The sequence below is a fragment of the Anarhichas minor genome, unplaced genomic scaffold (assembly GCF_050575085.1).
Source record: "Anarhichas minor isolate MPS153535 unplaced genomic scaffold, ASM5057508v1 ptg000017l, whole genome shotgun sequence".
In the NCBI taxonomy this organism is placed as follows: domain Eukaryota; kingdom Metazoa; phylum Chordata; class Actinopteri; order Perciformes; family Anarhichadidae; genus Anarhichas; species Anarhichas minor.
Window position 1 is genome coordinate 15,336,317 of NW_027466463.1, and position 25,745 is coordinate 15,362,061.

General features: G+C 40.6%; 1 protein-coding gene across 8 annotated transcripts in view; it reads right to left on the minus strand.

Annotated features, from left to right (window-relative positions):
• Window positions 1–21,834: 21,834 nt before the first annotated feature.
• The window catches only part of pax2b (paired box 2b), a 28,034-nt gene continuing 24,123 nt past the window's right edge, over window positions 21,835–25,745 (minus strand). For 5 of the 8 annotated variants that reach the window (XM_076093902.1, XM_076093904.1, XM_076093907.1 and 2 more), the window contains 2 exons: window positions 23,663–23,749; window positions 21,835–22,110 (listed from right to left, as the gene is read on the minus strand). In XM_076093902.1, the coding sequence (XP_075950017.1) occupies window positions 22,034–22,110; window positions 23,663–23,749 (164 nt within the window). In that variant the 3' untranslated portion in view covers window positions 21,835–22,033. The remainder of the gene's footprint in view (window positions 22,111–23,662; window positions 23,750–25,745) is intronic. The other 3 variants (XM_076093899.1, XM_076093901.1, XM_076093900.1) reach the window with 1 other exon arrangement.

Here is a 25,745-nt window from a genome sequence, read left to right on the forward strand (position 1 = left end):
CGGTCCCCTCTGACAAACACTGTCAATGCTTGATTCGGAAAAGCTCTTCCTCAGCCAAATGTGAGGACGATCCACTCTGTAGGTTGCTTGAGGGGTGTTCAGGGATTCACAAAAGTCCAGTTATATGTCAGTGCAGCTAATTGCCAAGTCCAGTTGAATTCATGGTACAGATGATCCAGTAATATAGTCCTTAAAGTGCACAACAGATTATTTAATTCTGCACAAGATGAACAAGTCGAAGCCATTTCTCACCAGTGCGATTCGAAGCTACGCACAACGGTTCCGCTGCTTATTATCAGCGTTGTCATGTTCCATTTTTGTCAATGAGGCCCAATGAGTTTCCCCCTAAACAGTGCCCATGTGAACGCCACACAACAAAAACCTATCCAGACAGTGAATGTCTAATGGGGCTAACATTATACACAAACTAATCAAGCACATATAAGATCTCTGTGCAAATTTTTTGGACGAATGTACAATGGCTTTTAGGCACCACTTTCAAACAAACAGCTTCATTAAAGGTCAACAAATCTTTTACTTATAGAACAGATTGAAGCTATTAAGAAAACTGCTTTTGGGTTGCCAGGTCGGGGCTGGTGTTTCCTCTAGCACGACACTTGATTTTTCTGTTTAGCTCTTAACTTTCATGACGAGTCCTCCAATGGACCATCTGACCTCTGACCTTTTATCAGACTTTATGGATTACTTTAAGAACCTTATAGATGCTTTGTCACATTTGCTGCTGACTAATTAGAAAGTGAAAAAAACTGGACCATTTATCAATGACTTTATAATTGGCTCAACAAAGACATTTTTTTTTACAACCTGGCAATGCAAATGTTGTTATCAATGACTTAAACTGTTTTATAAAGCGTAACTAAATTATCTATCAACCGTAAATAAATGCATTAGTTAAAACCTACTTAAAAGCCCTTTACAAAGGGAATTTAAAGCTAAATATCTGCCGTTTAACCTCACAGTCATTGCTTCATTTCAATCCAATGTGCTGGAGTACAGAGCCAACACAAGGAAAACCACATCCCTGTCCAGACTGCACTGTACCTGTCAGGTACTACGGGACTATACACTCTGCTGTGATTGTTTCTGTGTTTGGGGATGTGAGGTTTAAGGTGCCTTACTTGGTGCTGCTGTGATACACAGATCTCTGGATAGGACTCTGATTGGTGGAACATCATGTTATTCTGACAACCCTCACTTCCAATCAATTTATGCCACAAATTCTGACTCACGTTCACTCAAGCATTGACTTTGTCCTTGTTCCTCCATTTCCTTTTCCCTTGTCGGCTTCTCCAGTCTCTCTCTTTCCCCGTCAGTTCAATAAGCAGCAATTATTTGCCACATCCTCACACAAATCCACCCAAATGAGTAATTCTTTTAGCCAAACAACGTGTGTTTTTCCGTATAATTTGTATTCAGGGGTATTTGCACATCACACGCTGTATTCATTCTGAATATAATCCACAACATGAAGGCGATGTCCCTTTGTTTCACAGTTCTGTTATAATATATCACCTGCTGCCTCTGCAAGAAGCTGTCATTTGAAATTCTAGCAGCAACTCGTCTGAGTTGCGATGAGGACCATGGGCAGGCCTCATGTCTGCGTGTGGAGCAGAAGGAAATTAGCCGCACCTGAATGACAAGGCAAAGGCTCCCACCCCCAGAGGGACTGTGATCTACACACAAACTCCCTTTTAATAGACTTACACCTCATTTGGCCTCTAAAGCTTGTTGAAGGGTCCCAGAGGACGGGGAGGGGGGAGGCGGGCCCCTCAGAGGTCAGCCCCGCTGCTCGCTGTAAACCAGCTGCAGTGAAAGGGAGAGCTTGATTAGATGGCCATTCACACCCAGAAGGGGACCGCAGTGGAGGGACAATGCCACATTTTCTCTTGCAAAACAACAGGGACATTTTGTCTGGCCTGTCTCGAGCAATCGCTGTTATGTTGTGGAAAGCTGTTTGAAGGAGGAGACCGAGTGATCATGTGACCATGTATCCTGGTGGGTTTGGAAGAAGTTCAGTTATAATATCATTTTATATACTGATGGATATCGGTAGATCGATATAGTACTGCAGTATGGATCTGGGAAGAGCATGCCATAGATAATATGAAAATAAACATACTGGTTGTACAGTCCGTTACGAAACAGATTATAAACTGGATCCACTTAACTCAACAATAATCCTAATTTCCCCAAATTTATTTAAAATCCTAATATCTGAAAACCAGCCAGATCGAATGCATACAACCTTGAAGCCCATTTAATAAAACACACATTAAGTGTATGCAAAACATTTTAAATTAGGTTGAGATAGTCAAAATAAATGTCCGGTCAGCAACTGATGTTTATTGAAAAAGTACCAGTTGAAGTTGACTCATTCCACACTTCCTTCACATTTCACCCTCCTCTTCACTGCTTTTCATGCTGGTGCTGTAACAGTGGTCTGCAGCGTATTTCACACTGTATTAATACCATGTTCTCTGTCTGAGCTTCAGACATAATATGAATTCAGTTTTACTCATTTGAACATCAAGGGTTCTCAGATGCTTGTAATTGGAGAGATGAACTCTGTGATCTGGACAATGGCAGGGCAGAGAATAATAAGTAAGGTGGGCATATATATATATATATATTTTTTTTTTTACAGAGAATGGTGCATTTTGAACGACAAAGGTGTATGTAAAGTGGATTTTTTTAAATAATAGATTTTGGGAGATAAAAATCTATATATATATACTCTCTGAAAAACTCACCTCATGGCATTACTACAGCTATAATTGTCGAACGACGAATAGGTTTCAAGTGACAAATGACGATAAACTGGGAATTCATTGTGTTTGATGGGTCTGGCTCGATGCTCTCACTGTCTGTTTTTTCGCTTTACACTTCATTCAATGACAATCCAAAAACATTGATGGTTAATTATTTCTGAGGAGGCTTTTTGCATAGCTCCTGTATCCCCGGGTTAATTCAGAAGCATTCCCTTGTCTTCCCAGGGGTATAGAGTTTGCATTTTAAGTGAGGCACAGCACAGACACGGAGCAGCATCTTAACTTCCTAAGTTGAAGTGTGGCTGGGGTTAAGTGGTCCCTATGCTCACAGCACCTATCTCAGCCCAAACATGACAGCTGGGGACTTGACTGTTGCTATGGAAATCCAACCCTCCTCCTCCCTGCCTGTCCACCCCCACGGGTGCATGAAAATGCCCCAGACTGCTCATTTGAGACCATACAAGTCCTCCTCCTTCTCCCTGTGTTAACAAGTCAACTTTTCTGTTGTTCTGCCCCGTTTCAAACGGGGTTTATTGCAAATGGAAAATGGCTCGGGGTGCACTCGGGTGCTTAACGGCGCTCAGCTCGGCTTTGCAGCTGGAAAATTTCCTAGAATGGGCTCCGGCTAGCTGAGTAGAGACGGAGACTGAGAAATTGCTTGCTTAACAACAGTCTTCCTCAATTTTAAATAACCCTGATAGGAATGTAATGCCAGCACCGTTTATTGGTAAGACGGATTCTAGATCATTAACGTGATGAATAGTGTAGTTATATGGAAAGTAATAATCCTTGTGATTTCCATTGGCCTTTCTTTTAATGATATTTATGTTCAGCAATAGTCATTCAATGTATCTGTATGTTCATATAATAGTGGCCTTACTGGTAGGTTGCATTGTTTCTGTTGGAATCCGTCTTTCCAGTGAAGGATTCAAAACCTGAATCACAGGTAACAAGGCATTTCCACATTTTAGACAGGATGCTTGAGACAAAAGCTGATTTCACATAATGCAGAAGACAAAAGCTTGAGCTAGCTGACACATTTGATTTTAGTTTAAAGAAAACACATATATATATATATATATATATGGTATCTTCATACATACACAATCATAGCAACCAACCAAACACAAAAGACCAACCAAACAAACCTGTATGCGTCCATCTTTTCTAAATAGATCATAAATGGTTGCCAACTATGCATTGCCCCCATGCTGATATCTGATTTTCTCAAGTGTCAGTACCTTTTGTTTTGAAGGGAGCTGCACTCTATGGGGCTAAAAGACAAAACGTCCTTAATAACGTGCCAGTGACAGTCACACTGATTTCACCTCAAGAGTATTAGATATATTATTTGAACTAGCATGAGGTTATTGGTACTCAGTTGCTGCCTTCACACCATGTCTCTTGTTCTGTAAATATGAACTGCTGACTGGGAAAGAAATCTTCATCCGACTCCCGTTGGTAGCTGCAGGAGGGATATATATAATTATGACATCTTCCACCTGCATGGTGTCAGGAACTTTTTCTTCAGATGTTGTAAACATAGCATGAAGTCTAATAAAATTTAAAAAAAAAGAGTCAGTTATAAGAAGTTTACGAGGAGAACGATTTTAGTTGATGCACCAGTTTATACCAACAGGATGACATGGATGAGATACAAACAAGTCTCTTTCATATGAAAGCGGTCCATTTAAAGTTCTAACACTTAAACTTTTTGGTATAAACACTGTTAATTCCCCTTGAAGCTGCCTGAAAAAAGTGCTGGATGAGCTCCGTAGCATCGGCACCATAAATACTTATGTGCTATACATTTCATCACTCCCACTGCTTTCCTGTCTCGATCAATCCTGAGCCGCGGAGCCTTGCATGCTGCTGTAAAATGACTGGAAGCTGATGGATACAGTCCCCTGCAGAACACGTGACCTGTCTCCATCGGCGCTTATGGCACCACATTTAATCTAAATGTAGTCCTTGACAACAGGAGGATCCTCACTTGGCTGTGTGGGCTCTTTTAAGTTGGAAATGTTTTATATAGGGAGTTCTTACTCGTGGTTTTTAGTCTGAAAATTGACAGTTTACACCATTTGTTTTCTGTCACCTTGGTTAAAATGGTTTAATTTGAGCATCCAGGGAGGAAGAAAACAAAACATCACTTCTCAGACTAATAATGACATGCCTTAAAGTTGAAGTTGTGTTGGCTGTGAGGATGCAGGTGGGAGCCGACCAATCCCTTGCCAGCTCTTCTCCACTCAGCTCCTTTCTCCAGGGCAAAGCGCGGGCCTGCTGAGAGCACACATGAGCGGTCCACGGAAGGGCCGGGATCCCGACAGCTCTAACCCCCCCCCCCCCCCCCCGCCGACATCTCATCCGTCTTGCGGTGTGTTGGCAGTGTGAAGGGTAAACTGGGCTGATCTGTGGGACAGGCGGGGAGGGCACAAGAGAGCAGCCTTCCCACCGGAGCCCCGGACCAGCACGCTCAGATTAGAGGAAATTTGTTCCACAATATTGTGGCCTCCTGCTTTCCAAGACTGGGCCCGCACAGACGGCAGAGGAAGAGATTTGGGCGGTGGCCAAGCCTTTTCGTCAGGCTCCTCGTTCGCACCACATGTGCCGAGCTCGACTCCCTGCTGATCCTTCTAGCTTTATAGCCTCCCAGCCTGATGGAACAAATGGCACATGGCAGAAAATAAACTTATCTCATTTGGATGACAACACATTCCCCCAGGTTATAATGTTGCACCATTTTGAAAAGGCAGACAGGGTCAATTGTACATTTCCAGCTCAACCAGGGAGTCTTTTACTGTGACAATGTCTGTCTCACCACATGCCTGACAGTGAATTTGGAACAATTTGCCTTATTGACTCCCTTAGTGTTGAGTGTGAAGTATTCCCCTTGTATGGTGCTAAACATATATATTCTTTACAGATATTTCACATCTTCTTTTTTTGTGAACAATAGAAGAAGGGAGAGCTTTATAATACGTATGTTTCAATCCATTACATCAGCCAGTGTTTTTTGTTTTTTTTTCCTCAGTGTGGAGGATGCATGACATGATTGATGACCTGAGCAGATTATCCCCAATACAAAAGCCATCATTGAACAGCAGGGCTGCCATTGTGTGTGGGATGTCTCCCATTGATTTAAGTAGTATATTTTCATGATCTATAAAGAGGCCAGCTGGAGAGAAAATTGTTTGCTTTCAAACATTTAGTGTCTATAAGCCATCACACTCTTGATTAGAAAATTATTATCACTCTTTGATCTCCTATTTGCGTTTTTTTTTTCTTTTCTGGAATACAGTTACATTCGTGTGCATATAATTGGTTGCAACCAACTGAATTAAGTTAAATTAACCCACATTACAAAAAAACAGTGGTATTTATCCATGTAGTTTAAGTTTTATTTTCTGTAGTTTTGAGATACCTCTTAGATTACCTCCACCCCAATCCAATGGAGATGAATGGGATTTAATTTTTGGCATTCAAACATCTCCCTCAAAATACTCTCACATCACACTTTTAATGATGTAATTTGAATCTAAGTAGGAATCAACCTGCAGAGGAGCAGCAGTTTGTCCCCTCTTGTATCAGTGCCTACATCCTTTCTTCTGATCTCTTCAGCCAGCCCTCCCATTCGTTCCCAAACAACTCTCTAATAGACCTCTTCTATCCACGGTGAACCTATTAACCACAGATTTGTTTTCATCTCTCTGACAAGCCAAGAGAGGGGTGTGCTTACCACACAAAAGAGCCCAAAAGAGCCATGAAACAAAAATGTGAATAAAAAGACTAGAGGATATCATTATACACAAATTAATTATTTTCCTGAGCTGTAGCTGCCCCGTCCTTTGGCTAAGAATTGAACCGCCTTAATTGCTTCATCGCTTAGCCGTGTGCTTCCCAGCAATCAAGTGGCTTCCATTTAATTCAAGTGCCACCAAGATGGGGAGAAAGTGGTCTCTCCCTGGCCCTGGAGCATAATAGACAGTGGAGAGTGCGGGTACACCCTCCAAATTGGAAAACACTGGACCATAGATTAACAGAAATGAACACCATTAGCCTGGCGATGAGGAAATCATTTCCCCCCCCTCAGGTGTTTTGGATGGCATAGTCACACTGTGGCTACGGTGGCAACTCTGGGTGATCCGAATCTTTTCAGTTGACCCTGTTGAATATTCAAGAGCCGAGGGATTTGAGACAATGTTTTCATATTAATTTACAGTTTTCTTAATAAAACAAGGAGGATTTGTCAAAACATAATCCTGATTAAAGAAAAAATATTAATTAAAGGAGGTATCTCATCAACAGTTGTGTTTTTCATGCCAGTCTACTGGGAAATACAATTTGATCTTCTAGAGAAGAAAAAACACTTTCCTCTTTTTAATCATCCTCATTACCCTCGTTTAGACTGAGAGTTTTTACAGGTTTATTGCTAAATGAGTGAATTTTATATGAACAAAAAAAGTAATGTCTAGTAGTGTAGCAGTTCATGATGACACGCTTCCAGAAAATACACGACGATACGATACAGTTTGAATAGCTAATTCCTTTTATATGTAAACACAACAAAATGGCAGTACATGTACCTGGTAACAACATATTGTTATTTGGCTCCCGCAGCAAAGTTCATCAGTGCAACAAGCACCAGAAAATACTAAAACAAAGAAATTAATAATTCAGTTAAACAGCTGGTTGAAGATTTGATATAAAGCTAACGTTACAATCAAGTTGTATTGATATTGTGGTGGGCTCGACAAAATTATTGAAAAATTCTAGAAAATACAGTTTCACAAACATAAAAAAGGTATTTTAATGCGCTAATGACAGCTGGCTAAAATAGAATAGTAAAATAGAATAGTACATGTTAAAACATGTTAAAAATAGAGAAGTGACTAACAATAAATTGAATCTACAGTAATAAAAACAAGTAACGGGAAGTGGAATCGTAGGAATAACATAAATAGCTTCCACCTTTAGACTGGAACTAGTTAGCCTAGCCTGCTAGCTTCCCCTTTCTGAGTAGGATACAAATTTGTCAAATGTTGACTGTTTTAAAGGGATGTCCTAAATCACTGTTGGTTGAGGGATAATGTTATGTGTGATGGTTGAAAAAGGCGGAAATTCTTTCTATAATAAAAATTGCTTTCCAACACTGGCACTCAGTCAACCATGAGAAAACATGCACAAACAGCGGCAGTATCAATAAAGTTTATATTGCCTTACAGAAGTAAATACTTAAAAAGTAAAGTAATGTGAGTATATTTCAAATTTCAGTTTGACTGAATCAAACCTCTCTGCATGTTTCATGGCAGCAGTCTGACGTGTAGATGTTTTCTGACTATAACACAGCAGACATCTGCAGACATGAGACTGTTCACTGATCTTGATCAGCAAGGGCTGTTCTCACACTTCTGCAGCGCTTGAGATGGAAGTGAATGACAGGTGCATGAAATAAAATCCCCCACCGAGAGCCTGCATTTCATTTTCAAACGTGACAACTGTGTGTGTGTTTCAGCATGAATTCTTTATTTGTCCAAACCTTTAGCGCTTTCAGTCCTCAGGAAAAATTGAGCGGTCTGTGTCCTCATGTTTCTTTACAGCATGTCCAAGTCAACCAAACTCTTCCTCCACTTCCCTTCAGGTTAATCAGGTGTAATTTAAAATCCAAAATTCCTGACAGTACATTTTCTGATGCTATTGCCTGTATGTTCTGCATGGCTGTTTGGATCAAAGACTAGTTATCTCTTCTATTGAGCTGTTCTAACCTCTGTCCACTCTCATTACAGCCAGGCAGCTGTGAATTTCCTAAGCAATCAGGACTAACGTTCCCAGGCAGGTATAGACTACGACACTTTAACGAGTTAAAATGCAAAGCCAAGTAGAACATTAAATCAGAGTGAATGAGACAAGCAATACCCAGAGTCATCAGGCTTCTAGACAAAACAAGAGTCAGTGGGTGACACGTCTGTACATAAATACAAAGCAGATGCAGTGGACAGTATTACATTAAACATTTTATTCTCCAGACTTTTCCAATATATTGGCGAGTTTTCGTGAGCAGAAAGTAGTGTGATGTTGTTACAGTCCCACAAATCTCTCAGGAAGATATCTAGGTAGATGAATTAACACAATAGTTTTTACTGAACATGATCATTTCCTAATCTTACAAGTTTAAAGTTATGATATCAAACCCAATTTGTTCTTGATGCTATTCATGCTGCTACCGCCGTTAAATGTATTCACACTCGTTACCTCTCTAGTTATTGTCAGTGGCGGGGTCTGCCATTCCCGTGCACAAGAGAATTCACTGGAAACGATGCATGCATGAACTGAACAAACTTTGCCGTAGCATGCATGTAACGCATGTATTTTGTGCGTATGTGCATATAATTCAAAAAAGCGGAACATTTTGAAGAGGAAACATGTAAAAGTACATTAAAAAAGTAATAAAGTTAATAAAGAAAACAACTTCTCATCATGGTCGTTTTAAAAAATGTGTAATTTCGATCAAAATCCATTGTATTATGAAGATATTCTGAACCACAAGTGTTGCTAAATCAGAACTGAAATTCTAAGCATCAGAACTTAAATTGCCTTAACTTAACCAACCTCCTGGAGGTGGATCCAGAAGACTCATATGAAACATTTTTCTAACTCTCAAATGGATCATTTTGACAAACAATTGACATTTAGGTATTAGGACCTGCTGACCTGTTTGATTGTCGAAGATTACAGCAGAACTCATGCAGCTAGATCCATATTTATTTTTTATCCATAATGAATTCTCTATAGCTTCCTCTTGGGAGAGACACATGGTTTTGATGGTGGTCTTGAAAAGGATTCAGTTTCGTAGCTCTTTCCCACGGAGCTCGCGTTTTAATCAACCTGTCTTGGACTTGACTTTTGCAGTCTTCATTTAGACCAACATTCCTTCATGGTGTGACTAAATATGAAATGTCCCTTTCATTGAACACTGACATCAGCCTTATCAGTGCCAATAATATGTAGGTTTGTCTCTAAACACATGACACACAATAGCAGTGTAACATTTTTGTCTTAGCGTTTGTTGCTCATTGGAATTATTTCTCCAACTGCTTGTTTGTGCTTTTGTAAATGTTGTTGCTTAAAATCCTAATATATCAGTTCCCGCACACAGTGAATCTGTATGTAACATTGCTTTAAAAGGTGCAAACCAGAGAGGAATTTCACTAATTATAGTGTCCCATAGTGGTCTATAAGCTGTTGGAGTGGCTTTTCCACCCTGACAGATTTCTAAAACTCCTGACTGAAACACTGAGTACTTGTAATTAGTTGACATGAACTCTTGTCGTGCCTGCAGGCCTGATAAAAGAATCAGCCAGCATCATGAATCTGGGTTATGCATGGTATTCAGGGTAAACTGTGGGTTTTTCGGTGGGGTGAGGTGCGAGGTGAGGGTAGATCTGAGAGTTTTCGACGCTGAGACGCACCAGCTGTGTTTATAGATTCCCACCGCACCTGCTGGGGTTACAGAGCAAGTGCACTGAGGGATTAAGCACTGGGGCACTGGGAGTAGAACAAGGAACAACAGATTCATGTTAGAGAAGCATGTCAACACCTCCCTGGTGTCTGTACTTAAGCTATTCATTGTTGCCGGTTGCTACGTAGGTTTCAAACTAATCTCTGCTTCGTTATTTCTTAGCTGTTAATCAAATATGCCCGACTGACGAGGGAATGTGCCAACTTGCTAACGGAGGAATCTCTGCAGAACGACACTGAGATGGAGATGGGAGAGATGAAAGCTGTTGGGACAGTTGCATTCAGCATCCATAGACATTTACGTTTTGCTGGAGTGTGCTAGTTCTTGATTACATTGTTGACATTTTACTTGGAATTACCCTGATTAATGTCATTGAGCGTAAAAGCCCATAGCTCAGCATTTCTCATGATCACAGGAGATGGATTAAGAAAGAAGGTTTTCAAATTGAATATACCTCTCCCTGCTCAGCCTGCTAATTGTGCCATTTACCACTACTTGAGTCACTGACCGACGCTATTTAGTCAAACTAATGATGATGCACAGTCCAAGCCATCCCTTGATAATTAAAAAAAAAGCTCCATCTCTTTTTCTGTATTAGCTTCTTTTTTTGGGGGGTGAATTAACAGGTGCACGCAAAAACATATCGAGCTGCGGTCACTTTGTCCCTTTAAATCACTTGTGGCATTGTTAGCTGGGAAATGACTTTTCTTCTGAATCCATTCTCTGTCACTTGTTATTGATTACGCAAAGGAAGAACTGTTAACATTCTTGTTTTGAACACTTAGTCAGGTGAGCCTGTTTATTGAGCACGCAGCATCAGCTCAAAAAAAATCTCTCACTTACGAAAGACTTTCATTTACCAAGTTCTGGCTGTCAATGTTTTGGGAAATATTAGTAACTGATATGCTGGTTCTTATTGATCTTATTTGTTGGTTTTAAACTGCTCTTAAGGTTCACCTTGTGATAAATTATCGCCATTCGCATTCTGCCTCCTACTAACAGTCAATTATTATTATGATTATCATGATCATCATGATGGTTCACTATCCTCAACCAAGTTTAGTTGCCTAAACGAAACAGATCAAACTAAAACATAGCCTAAGAACAGGGGGGACAGTCCAGAAAACGTCTGGTTTTATTCTGTCATAAAATAACACATATCTCCACATACATTTTGTCATTTAAGTATGCAGACTGTTACATAAATAGTTTTTTTCCAAAGATCTGTGAGAGAATTGTTCTCAACATTTCTGCCACATCTCAGGAAGGACTTTTTTATTTGGCCCATGGCGGGACATGTTGTCTACACTTGCAGGTTTATTTACGCTTCATGGTTGTTAAGAAATTCAGGCTCCATCCAGATAGGGAGAAGACAAATCCGGTGTACTGTAATACTTTCCCTTTTCTGGCCTGATTGACTCTGATACCAGCAGTGCCTATAAAATAAAATGCCCATGTGTCCCAGTAAACACACAGCATTTGTTCTGAGGCAGAGTGGCTCTGCAGAGCTCCTCTCCGGCAGCACTGAGCCTGACCGAGCCAGGGAATAAGTAAATGAATAAATAGGCTGATGTTGAATTTTCCCCTCACTTGCCTCCACTGACACAAATAGGATCTACAGTAATTTATAATGCTGTTAGAGAGGCGGCTCTCTCTCTAACCGTGGTGTGTCTGTCACCTCGCGTGCAGGAGGCCTCTCAGTGCCAGAGTGGAGGACCTGCAGCACCCTGACATCCTGCTTTGCTATTCCACACACACACGGCCCAAAGGCTAAGTGACATCAAGCCTCATTATTGTCATCACATGCCACATTTGTAACTGGTTAGCGAGCAAATTGTGATAAAATAGGCTGATGCCCCTTCTGAGCGTCTCTGGCTGCACAAGCTGGACTTTCCATAACGTTGGAAAACCACATTGGTGTGGCAGAAAAAGAGGACGAGAGGTGCTTTTTGTGGCAGAAATACAGGTTTTCTTCTATCTTGTGCACTGTTAATGTTACATAATGCTTCGTATCAATCAATAGATGTGATGTTAGGGGGCTTGATATCCCTCTTGAACACGAACTAGTGAGCTGAAACTACTTGCACCACCGTAAGATAACATTGAGTTCTGTGGGATCCATAATGCTGGAATACTTTATTACAGACGCTGCGCAGTGTGTGATAGAAGCCTTGCACTTCCATTTATATGCATAGTATTTGTAAATGCACGACATCTCTTACTGTCTCTGATGAGCTACTGCACATGTTCACATACTAGTCCCTCAGTCGTACAATTTTGTTTTGGTTTTTTTTCATTCCACGGACAGAAATAATGAGGAGGAAAATCTCTTGCTTACATCAACCTCAAATTGGCGAAATGAAAATCTGTCTTAAACAAAGGGAAAGACCCCCATGGCGTCTGGGTCTACAGTTTCTGTCACATATATATTCCTTAGAGGTTTCATGTGACAAAACACAGAAAGTTGCTTTGTCCCTCCTCTTGTCACGTTACACCCCTTACCCGTAGTTTTTTTTTTTTCCCCTTCCTGTTGTCTGGCTGTCTGTGCTGTCAGCCCATAGCCTGGCACCTGCTCTCATGTTCCTAATTAGTCTCATTTAATTAATTATATACTGCAGCACTTCTCCTTATTTTCTGGCTTCTTCTGGATTTCATCGCCTTTGTTTCAAACCTGCGGAGAAGATCAGCTCTCAGAGGGGTGCTGCTGCTGCTCACTTTTGTGATGATCAACTTTAAAAAGTATTGTGACTCCCACGACGAAGGAGGGGACTGGATGAGAAATCATTTAACATTAAGTTTCTTTTGTACATTTAAGTTCCTATGTTTCTTCGTGATGGTGTTAGGGCAGGTGAAGTTGTTGCTCTGCTGTGGGTTGTTGTGTTTTTCTTGGTAAGGAATACCTGAGAGCATAAGCAGCTTCCCAGCTGCCACTTCTTCCTCCTGTTACACCGGGATGCATGATGTGCTAAAGAAAAGGTTCCATCAAATATTTACACCTGTTCGACACGACACAATAGGAAAAGATCAAACCTTTGACTGAATAGGTCAACCACAGACTCATTAAGTTTCCAGCAGAGCTAACGGAACCGTATCAGCTGGAGAAAGACAACAGTTACACTGTTGCCTTCTGTGGAAATCCTTATTGTGCTGTTACTTTTTTATTCTTTTGCAAAAGTGTGTTTTTGTATATGGAAAGATCTCGCCATAGCTTTCTTGTTTAAGCACCTGTGTGTACCATGAGCTGACATCATCCCTTAAAGCAGCTTTCTTTCAGACTAACCCTGGGCTCCACATTGAGAAAGGAAACACTGTCCTGTAACAGCTTGGTCGGTCAGTCTCTTTTCACAGATTATCTTTCATACAAAGACTTACGTTTGATCGCAAGAATAAGCCACAGTTCACAGATCATTAGAATCGGCTTGTAGTTTAAGAAGTCAATGGTTTGTGACTCTGAAGCAGATAATGTAAGAAAAACAAAAGAAGCAGATCAGAGAAGTAAAGCTGAAAATGAATAGGAGAATTTCAATGAGTCCCTTTGTTGAGGTGAAAAGAATATTGGAATAAATAAAACACTAGATACATACTGTGCATGCTGGACAATGATGTGATTTTTTTACCACCTTTAATCCATTCAGCCCAAAAATGCCTATAATTAGTTAACGATTTAACATTTTGTACAAATAGATCAGTAGTTTCATACAGGCCTTATTTTCTCAGTCTACTTTACAACAGTTAGCCCTCACTGCATTGTTGGGTTGTGACGATACAGGGACTAATGTCCCTTTAGGGGTGCAAGTGACAAATTACATTTACTCTTGTCACTGTAACAAAATCATTTCCTTTCGCGCTTTCACATTTTTGTGAGATTTTGTTTTTAGTCTTTCTACTTGTACATTAGAAGTATTTTGATAAAAAGTACTGCCACATTTCAAGTCACACAAGTTACAGAGTTAAAAGCACACAACAATGCAATAAAATGAGGAATTAGTCATTGAGGGTTAAGGTTAATTAACAATATTGCACCTCGGAATAGTTAAAAAAGGTTGCATCTAACTTAACCCACCCTGCCAGCACGCTAGGTGACCTACATCAAACACACCCATTACGTTGCGTGCACAGGTGCGTGCTGGGTGTAGCAAACATGCTAACTTGCCAATGGTTGATTGATCCAGGTGATTTAGGAACTTTTACCTTAATGGTGTGTGGAGGACCTTTCTGTGTCTCTGCCACAGTGACTGCAGAGCTTCACTCAACTCAACATGTTTGAAAGCTTTAAAGAGTGCACCTCAGAGGCCAAGTGGACTGGTTTCACTGGGACAGAGACCCCAAGTGGACTGTTTATCACGGAACAGAGGCCAAGTGGACTGGTTTCACTGGGACAGAGACCCCGAGTGGACTGGTTATAGTGTGCTTGTTGGACCTGGAGCAGACTGTGGAGGACTGCGCGGTGCTCAAGACTCACGAACTCCTTCACACAGGTTAGTAAACTACAACAACAGACTCGTTGCGATGTTTGGAACTCTTCAGAGGAGTGTGGCGACGTTACTTGGAAACGTCGCGTGGCGCGCGTCCTTTGATAATCAGTGGTATTACGCACAGACTGCAAAGGACCGTCTATATATGTTTGGACATTTGGGCTTTTTTGGTGTGATGTGTCTACCTCAATGCACTGCATGTTGTAGCCTTAATGGGTTCTTTACTTTAATAGGTTTATCATGTAAAATCATCATCATATAGTTTTCTTAACACTCCCTCCTTCTGAAAAAAATAAAAAGCACAATATTCCAGTACTCTTACCAACCCTGCTTTATAAGGTACATGTAAAATCTCACACTGTAGTGAATGTTTGCTAACTCACCCCAAATTATGAATGTCTTAACAACATCTAAAGAACCAATGTGTTTGCTAACTTGCTTTGATAGTGTTTCGTAAATCTGAGAAAGTATATTAACACTAGATAAGTGGGTCGTAACATATGGGTCGAGAACCATAACAAGAGGTCACAAGATGAATTGAAAGGATGACCCTTGCAGAAAGTAACTAAATTCCGCTACATAAAACCAATCTTTTGTTTTTAATTGTGAAATACTGTACACTACTTACCTCTCCAGGCCTCACCCTTTGAATGAACTGCCCACAACCTATACTAATGCATGACTCACAAGGATATATCAAAAACACTGTGTTAGATGCATTATTTCTAACAGGAGAATGTGTTGTCAGAGGCGCGTTTGTGTTGTTTTTGTGTCAAGAGATGGTGGAAGTTACCTGAATCCCCTTTCACTGTTGACAGCAGATCAGCTGACGTAACACAAGGCCAGATATTGTTTCCTCGACGGCAATCAAGTGTTTGTATTTTCACAGTGGGATCACACCTCTGAACAACCCTGAGCATGACAATTGATTTTCATTTATTTATTTTTCAAAATGCAACAGCCGTCACAACACAAATATTTGTCTGCTCTGCGAATAATTCCATTTTCTCCCGCTTTGATTCGGGTCTGTTTCCAAAAGACCTGTTTATGGAGAGGAAATGACAAGAAGTCGAGTTGACAGGCCTGGAGTGAGACAGTTAAATGCCCCTTGCTGCTCTGGATAATTAATAAATAAAGTACCAGGGGAGTCCTGTCATGGCTTCCTCTATGACAGGGGCTGTCTCCAGTGCGCTAAAGCATTAAATGACCAATTCCTGTCAGGCTAACTTCCACTGCACTCCCTTGGCACCCTCTCTCTCATTCTCCCTCTCTCTCTCTCCCTCACGCACACACACTGTCTCTCTTTCTTCCAAAGAGAGCTAGTTTGCTCTCTTTGCTCCGAGTTTTTCAGCGACTGATGGCTCTAGTTCATTTCTGCTGAATTAATTGGTCCCTGAATGAATTCTGTTGACAGGGCAATTCATCATGTGTTTGGCCTGACAGTGACTGGGGTGTTGGGAGTGTGGTGGTGGTGGTGGTGGTGGTGATGGGGGAGGCGAGGGGTGAGGGGAGCTGCAGGAGAAGCTGGGGTTATAGGGGGGGGGGTGAGGATGGGGGTTGATGATTCTGCCCTCTCTTCTACCCGCTCCTATTATTCCCTCTTCTGCTAACAGGAATATAGCCTGCATCAAATTCTGCTTTCCCTCCTCACTTCTCTCTGAATATTTCCCAGCTCCCCCCGGTTGCAAACAAACACGCCCGGCTGACAGATCCAGCTGATTAGGGAGCTCTTCTGTCTGCTTTGGAGGATATCCTCATTACTGGCCAGTCAGGTAGCAAGCCCCGTTTAGCCCAGGACCACCAGCGCCTGTTATTTGGGACCTGACACGTTCACTAAGAGAGGTGCATTGCATTAGGCTTTAATTGCATCATGTATCACACAATAGCCATTAGGGTAATTATTTACTGGTGAAGGGTAAATGAGGTTTGGCGCTGGGCTGAGCCAGCGAGGCAGCTATGCCTCGTTTTGGCAGAGGTGTTGCGCTCACCTATACGCTAACAAATCTAATCGCCGGTCATTTGCTTCATTTGGAAATATCATGTCATCGAAACCCCACTGTCACCCCCTCCCCCCCCCCCCCCCTCTTTTTCTCACACTCACTTTCAGTCAAGCGGCGCACTTATTAGGTCCAATCAATCAATGCTCACTCATTAGGAACCTCCCCTCAAGTATCCTCTGGATGGCCTCACACAGCAAGAGTCAAAAATTACCTCATAATTGCTGCTCAGGCATCATAACAAGCTAGGCTGCCCCAGTGACACGGCCATACAAACAGGTCTAACGCAGGAATTGATGGATACTGGAGAATCGTATTATATATTGCCATATTCAATTAGATACAGCACATAAAGCAGCAGATCCATTCCCTCTTTTCATAACGTCCAAACCACCACTCGGATATAAAGACGTGAAATGCATTTTCATATTTTCTCCACCCCCTCCCCTCGTCTTGGTTGTGTCACTACAAATGATAACATCCTGAGGATTTATTGTACATTTGACACACCAGTAACCAAATTATAATTCAGTTGCTGCGGCATATTCATAGAACCACTGTACAAATCGCACAGTGTTCAGTCAGCATGTATTAGTGCGGAGCGGCTCGAAAGGTCAACAGTTGGATCTGACACTGTGGTTTGAAGTTATGCATGATGAGGTTCACCGTTAGACCTGAAAGAGGAGTGGTTTCCTATTGCTGTCGGAGCTTTTATTTCAATACACATTCTACCACATGTGGAGCTCCAACATGTTTTGTTTTCTGTTTCTTTTTAAAAATTCATGATAAATATCATAAATAGTTCCATATGTAGATTTTGTTTTTTGTTGTGCAACTTTTGAGGCATAATTATTCAACTTCCCCATGAGCAATCTACAGAATGAGGTCCAGACATTAAGGTAATTACTGCTTATCCAATGAGGAGTAATAACATTAATGTCACAGTTCGATATGGAGCAGAAAGTTGAAAAATCAAAGCTGCAGAGCGCCGCTTTTCCATGTATAAAATGTGCAGTAAATCAAGATTTCAGCACTTGTGCATTAACTTGATTGCTGAACGGGTTTTTCATCTGAATTAAAATGTCTTTATGCAATACTCTAAGTTTATTTACAGTGTGTGAGCTCACACTTAAATTCAGTCAATCTGAGACAACCGATGTCTTTTTTTGGTGATTTCGCTGTTGATTTTTCTAAAACTGAATGTTTGATGAGCGAAGGCAGTGATATGTGCTGATTAGACCCAATCGGATCATCCCAACACTCTTATATTTATATAGTAAATAACATATATTTATATTCAAGAGGATGCTGTTGTCATCTGGTATGCTGCATTCAATTTGGGCTTGATTGACAGATACAACCAGGTTCACAGTTTATTGGTTTCAGAGGAGAGAGCCAGATATGCCAATTTAGACAGGAAAGTGACAAAAAAGTTTCCATCTAAATAAAATAATTCTGCTTCTGGGAATTCTCAGCTGGGGAGAGGAAAGAGTCAAGCTCCTTTTTTCCGCCCCTCCTCCTATAACAAGGGCTGTGAATGACATACATATACGACAGTTAGGGCCTGACAGAACATCCGCTTTTGATGCTTCACAGGGGAGCTATGAAATAAACAGGCAGAGAAATTGAATTACAAAGCAAAAAGAGGGTCTCTCCTTGTGGACCCAGAGGCACCAGAGTGCACCAAAAAAACAGCTTGGCGTAGGATGTTTTAGAGGAGCTTATTTTTTATTTTTACATTGTTGAAATTTGGAGGGAAATACGCGATAGAATAATGGAAACGTCATAATATTCTCATTCAATATCGTATCACTGCTATCCATGCAGGACCACAAAGTAAAACTCACTTTTTTTCCCATTAAAACAAAATTGAAAATAGTGTTTGGACCAAGAAATGCATGTCTGAATTAAAAACTGAAAAGCTCAGCAGCTGTATTATATATTCCCATTCTGTCTGACATCATTTCATGCTGCTCTATCTCGTGCTGCCGCAGCCCAAATCCTTTGCAACTCCTACGCCGCTGATCAGGACAGTGTCCACTTGTTGTAAATCAATAATGATATAACTAAGTCGTACAAGGCGGCAGCGGCGGAGGGATTACGGAGCGAAGAAAGAGTGAAATAAGCTCTAAGAGGGATTTCATGCATAAATCTCTCCCTGCAACTTAGCACAAATTGAATTCAGGCACACTGCTAGAAAAATTAATTCAGCTTTACAACGCGGGGAGAGGTTAAACACTTTATATGCTGCTCAGTGATCCGAATCATGGAGAAAACATTTAGAGGCATTCTCACTGTACTGTGCACCGTGTGATCTTTATACTCGAAAAATAAATACATTTATCTCAAAATAGTCTCATTAAGTTCCAGAATTCATTCGGCCATTGTTTATTTCAACTTTTCTTTAGTTATTTTGAAGTTATGTCATCTCAAGCATCAAACGTGTATTTGACATTTGACATGGTAATACATTTTAACCCATTGTTTAGCATTTACAAGCTGTATATAAAAGCTCTGCACACTGTAGTGTAGAAGTAAGCACTAATAAGGATACATTTCAAGTGTTTGTCTACAATTATCTCTTCTGCAGAATGAAGGATCTTTCCTTGTGTATGGGATGGACATCAGTGAGACCATTTTGGGTCAGAGGTTCTTTTAAACTTGTTTATTGGAGGAAAAAAACATATCAAAATGTGCATTTTAAGTTATTGTGAGAAACATTTTGAGGCCTTGGAAAACAGCTAAAGCTCCAGATTTGAAAGATTGTTTGAATGGTAGAGATGGCATCCTGTCTATGCTCAGTAGAAGATGGGACTTCCTCCTGTAGGATCTTTTTTGGACCTTTTTATAAAGATCACTATGAAGGTCTTCTGTGTCATGTTTTCTTTTCATTTTGTTGTGTTTGTCTTTTTGTAATAGTACCTCACCCTGAAAACGTCTTATCAAGCAAATGTTGAACTGCAAAGTAACTTAAATTGTTAAATAAATTGAGTAAAAAGTACATTCTTTCCCTCACGAATATACTTGGTTATTTTCCACAATTGGTGTTAAAAAGCATCTGTTAAGTGTTTATACACTCGGGGTTTGAATACAATATTTCCCTTAACCTAACTTGCCATATTGATAGATGAATGACGCATTTAAAATGTTTGGACCAAATTAGATTTGATTCATTATTTCTCATCTGTTGATGATCACAATTTCCAAGCTGACGTCTTCAAGTTGCTATTTGGTCTCGCCAAAACCCAAAGATATTCAACTTCCACTCATAAGCAACAAATCCTCACACGTGAGAAGCTGAAACCAGCACGTTTTCCTTAATAATTAGAACTTGTGTAATTAATCAACTATCAGAAATGTTGTCAATCAATTGTTTCAGTTCTACTCCAGATGGTCAGAAACGCCATGCAGCCCCTTTTGCGTAAAAGATTTCAGACACTTTTATTATTGTACAAGTGAGACCAGCATAATGAAAGTGATAATACCCATGAACATGAAAGACATTTTTTCTTACTGTATTTACAGAGAAGTGTCTTCACATCACACACAAAAAAATCCTTCTACGAAATGAACAATTTGTAAATAACATAACAATTAAATAAACTCCACCTACCTTTAGGTTTACAGCTGAATATGCATATGATGACCATCTCTGCACTGCATAGAATTTATACATATACTTTTCCTCATGAACAACGTGGGTTTTTCCTAATAATAATAATAATAATAATAATAATAATAATACTGCACTCATGATGCATATAGGCGGCCTGTAAATAAACATGAACAAGAACTAAGTCTTTGGCAAATGCAAATACATTCACTTGACAGATGAAGAAACCATCATTCCAGCTGGATTCAGAGAAACAACTTGGCCTGAAACATGTGATGGAGCTGACGTTCGGAGGCAACGTGTTTAAGGCATTTAGCTGAAATCGTCGCCCCTGGTTTTTCGACGTTATTGGAGTTGTCGGAATCCGATGCTTCGGGCATCAAACTAGACAAATGATACTGGTTTGACTTGGGATGGCTGTTATATCCTTGTCTGTGGTTGAATGCCAAAGACTTAATCAACTTAAATAAAAATGTAAGCTGTGGGAATATAGTAGTGCACGTCAAGGCAGTGACATGATGGGCCTTGGATTACAGGAAAAACTGTGAAACTGTAAGTGCCTTTTCAGACTGAGACTTGATAGACTTACAGTCGGTTTCATGAAATAAAGCAAATATGCATCATGATTTTTTTTTTCTGCATAATAAACACTCCAACATAGTGCAAAATCAACAAAAAAGGTTTCGCCTGATGACTTCTTGTATCCTGACAAATAAGAAACCGTAAAACACGAGCCAAGCAGTCTGCAGTTTAGTCGTTACGAATTATAAAAATGAAATAAAAAAATCATTTTAAGAATATATTTACTAGTTTCTTGAAATCTTGCAAATAGCGGACCATGGTGATATATTGTCATGGCTCCCTCTATTTTTCAAACGGATGTTTCTTTATTTATTTCATTTTCATTTTTACATCTTGATTGTGTATCACAGAGAACATGTCCTAATCTTCTCATGGCATCAAAAGCGATCGATTTACTCATGCTGGATGTTTGGTCGTTGACTGTTCAGATGGATAAAAACAACGCTAGCCTTCCACAGCCTGCATGTGCCCGGCTGCTAATCTCCTCTGATCTCACTGCGCCACCATCTGAATCGGAGTGGGAGACGAATGGAAACTGGTGGGGTGGGGTGGGGTGGGGGGGGGGGGGAGGAAGAAAGGCTGCTGCTACATTTTTAAGCTCCGGACAGCGTCCCTGCTGAGAGCCGTCAAGAAAAGGAATGTACAGTATTGATCTGTGATGGGATGAGACTGCGACACTGTCACAGGGGGAAAATAAATTCTGTTTTTGTTTGTAGTCTTTTTCTTTTTCATTTTTTAACTGCAATTAGCAGTTTTCATTGTGTGGTGTGTGTGTGTGTGTGTAGTGTCTTTCAGTGTCTCTGATGATCTTCTTATAGTTTTTTTTTTTTTTTCTTTTTAGTTTTTTTTGGGGGGGGGGGAGATTTTGAGTGTCCAAAAAAGCTGCGAGGAGAAAAGTCGTCTGGAGTCCGCTACCCAAAAAAACCCGTTTCTCATTGTGTGAGCCGGGAACATGTTTATGCGCAGTTGCTCAGTGTCCAGTGGACCATGCCGCTCACACCGGGGCAATATGGAGGCTAAGGCCATGGTCCTGCAGGTTGATTTGGTTTCCATGGTAACTAGTGACGGTCATAGGCAGTGGCAGCAGTGGGGGGGGCGGAGCCTCTCGATGCTGCACTATAATAATAAGGGGAACCTGAAAGTTAACAGAAGAACGAACCATTTAAAACGACAACAAAATGACATTTTCCAAATGTGCAATCACAATTAATTGTTAATAAGCTGTTTTACACATTGCTCTTTTACTGTACATGTTAATAGTTAATTGACTGTTGCCAAGCCCCATCAGGGACACATAATGCATTTTACAATGATGACAGAGGCACATGTATAACTCGAATTTAAAAAATGTTTACAATGAAGAGTCCTTGATTTCAAACGAGTGTCGACAAAAACAGGTTTCTAATTTCTAGCCAGCGTGGAAAAGTTAATAACACCTTTTTATCTGGTGTAGCTATCAAGTTAATTAAGCGTTAAGTCCACGACTTGGCTAATAACGTCATCTCTTCCTGATTTTAAATGTTTCCAGCTAACTGGTTTAAAGACGAGAAGAAGACTGAAACTAAAGCTGCATGTCCCAAATAAAAAGTCATCATTCTCACTTGTTGATGATCCGTGTAGAATACATGGAAATAAAGAAACGGTCTTGTTCTAGAGTTAGTTAGCCTAGTATTTTAAGTATGATGAATACAAATGTAAGGTCAGTCTGTTATTTTGTTCTAACACAAATCTGTTTGGTCGCTTAGCTTACATACATTTTTTCAAAGAGCATGTTTTTAGTTTAGCCTCAACCCTGATTGCATTCAGGACCAGCTTTCATTCAGTAGGTCTGCTAATCATGACCTGTAACCTCACGTAATAATGTATTTAGTTAGTGATGGGCTAGTAGTTGTTGTACGAGCAGCAGCCTAGCTGTTCACACCAGAAGCGCATTTTCCCAGTCCGGTCAACAAGCGATTCTGCTCCTCTGCTCTTTTTTTATAGAGTTAAACTCTGTCCGTCTGTCTGCTTGTCGAGCTCGCTCTGTGTTTAGACATGACTGGCAAGTGTGTGGACAAAAAGTAGTCTATGTAAATGAAAAACCACAATCACAAACAACAGTGCCACTACCCATTTCTATTACATATGTGTATATATGATCAGATTTAGAAATTTGATCATTTGGGGGGTAAAAATCAGGGGAAATCGTCAGCTAGTTTGCAGGGCACGCTAATGATTGTGGCTCAGAATAGAGCAGATAAATACAGTTTAATCTATTCCCTATACTTTGTGTTATTTGGTTTTGGAGAGCCTAAAAAAACCACCCTCCAGACTCTTAAAAAGCGGAGAGTATCGCTCTTCCTATAGCCCCATGCACACCGTTTTGGCACATGGAGAAATCATAAAAATGGAATGAGAGTAGAACAGACATTCCCATTCAAATCAACATAGCAGGATGGTCAGAGTGGCGGCCATTTTTATGTGTACCTCTGCCATTACGGGCTTATGCATTCTATTTCTATGGTCAATGCACCGTGCTGAGCGCAGTATTCGTTTGAACTAGTCAAATGACCCCCCCGCAAACCGTTCAAAATCCGTTCTACTCTCGTTCTATTTCTATGGTGGAAATCCAAAGAGGCTGTGCCTAGTTACACAATCGCTGTTTAGCTAAAACGGTCAATTAATCCACTTTCTCTCGCTTTACTCACTTAGTAATGCTGGGTTGCTGAATCGCCAGGCGTCATTGTAGGTCGTGTACTGTGGGTGACTGTATGGGTTCCCCGAAAACTCACTCCCTGCGAAACAAAACAACAAATCAATTAGCATTTCAATGCATCAAACCATTACCCCGTTCACATGCAGTCATTTCTCGTCATTCAAAACAGGATGCAATTTGAGGGGGAAAATGATAGTCATCGATGTGCGACCAGTCAAGCAAGTAATTTATTTCTTTTTCATTTCACTTAAGTTATGCAACACTGAACAATACAGGATGCGACACTGAAGGCGGCTTTCCCTGTCCCATTTATGGATATCTACCCATTCTTCTTCCTCCACTATATTCCAAACCAGTCCAATAAATACAGAGTGGTAATAAACAGTTTCATGCATACATTTTTGATATGCTGCAATAAATCCTGCAGCCTTTCTTGGAGGATTTTTTTTAACATCTCCAATCTGAACCCCCCCCCCCCTCCAGTCTGAGCTCTGGTGTTTGGTGCGACAGAATTTCATTGCAGGGGAACTAACTTGGAGCATGTCAGTGAGCACTGCTGTTGGTTCAACATGTTTCTTTCTTTTACGAGACAATAAAGGCTAGATTTGATATGAAGCTGGTGAGAAATGGCTTTGCTTTAACAGTGTTTTGTGCCTGTCACTAAATCTTAGTGGTTGTGTATAGGATGAATGGGTTGTAACACAAAACCACAAGCCATGGGATGAAGACCCTCATCTTTTGCTTTGGGCCACATAACAACAAATGGAAAGTAAAAGTATGTTTGACTTTAACAGTTTTATTAGTCAAAATCCAAAAGTGAATTCCGACTGCACTGCCACAGGGTGCTACCACATCTCCCTCTGTTTTTTTTTTTTACTGGAAGCTGTTAAATGGACTCAACTGTTTACAGAAGCATTTCAAAGAATGTAAAGTCTCTATTTTTAAAATAGCCTTTCATAACAGAGGCTAGAGAGCACTCAAAGAGCACTCAAAGAGCACTCAAAGAGCACAAGCCTATTGTGTGCCACAGTTTATTTACACTGACAGGCCAACCTAACGAATAATGTAATAATATAAAATATCTAGGAAACATATCTGCATCAAAATACACCTAGGAACAAAGCATCATGGGATACTTGTGGCAGATTTTTTTTTTTTGTTTTTTAAATGCTAACAAAATTCCATTCACCTTTGCATTGAAGTGGCAGGAAAACAAGCTATCATTAAATATAACCTGTCCTGGAAGATGCCACTAGAGGTACAAATAAATGTTTCTTTGTAATTTTGGTTAACTGACACAAAGAAATCCTTGCTCCATGACCTAATTTTCAAGTTTCCATGATATAAAATAAAGTTTTGTGAAGATTACCTGCTAACTAACAGACTAAAACAAATGGCACAGTTAATAAAACCCTCCTGGCAGAGGTGATAACCAAACTCGTCACCGCAGCCCTTCATAAAAGAGAACAGAGGAACAGCCAGAGCCTGTGATGGGCTGTGTGATTGCTAAATGATATGCAAACACAGGACACACTCCACTGGTTTCCCCATCCATGTGGTTTAATCACATCAAAGCAAAATGCCGGCTGTGGTTTGGCTGAAATGCGTGTGGTGATGCTGGAGCTGAAAAAGGCATATAAGCTCAGCACCAAAACTGCATCCCTGGCAGTGAAACACAAGCCTGACCTCCTCAGAGAGAGAGAGAGAGCGTTTTAAATATTTACTGGGCTCCCATGCCTCTGCCTTTTGACCCTTAACTGTTTGCTGTGAACCTGAACTGCAGGTTAAGTAGAGGAGGGGGAAAGGGATATGCTCTGGAGCACAGAGGCTGGGGAGGGCCGGTAGTGCTGTTTATCGATGGCCGGTGCGAACGGCCACGCGGGAAGATAATGAGCTAAAAAGGCTGAGAGGAAATCAGGAAGGAAGGGAGAGCGACTGTCCTCTCCCGTCTCTGATCACTTATTCTTATCCAATCATACACACAGAGCTAATATGAGACTGTGTGTCTTGCTCTGCAGGTCAATATGTATCCCCGCTGCGTAACTTGGCACTAAACTCTCTTCACTCTCCTTTTT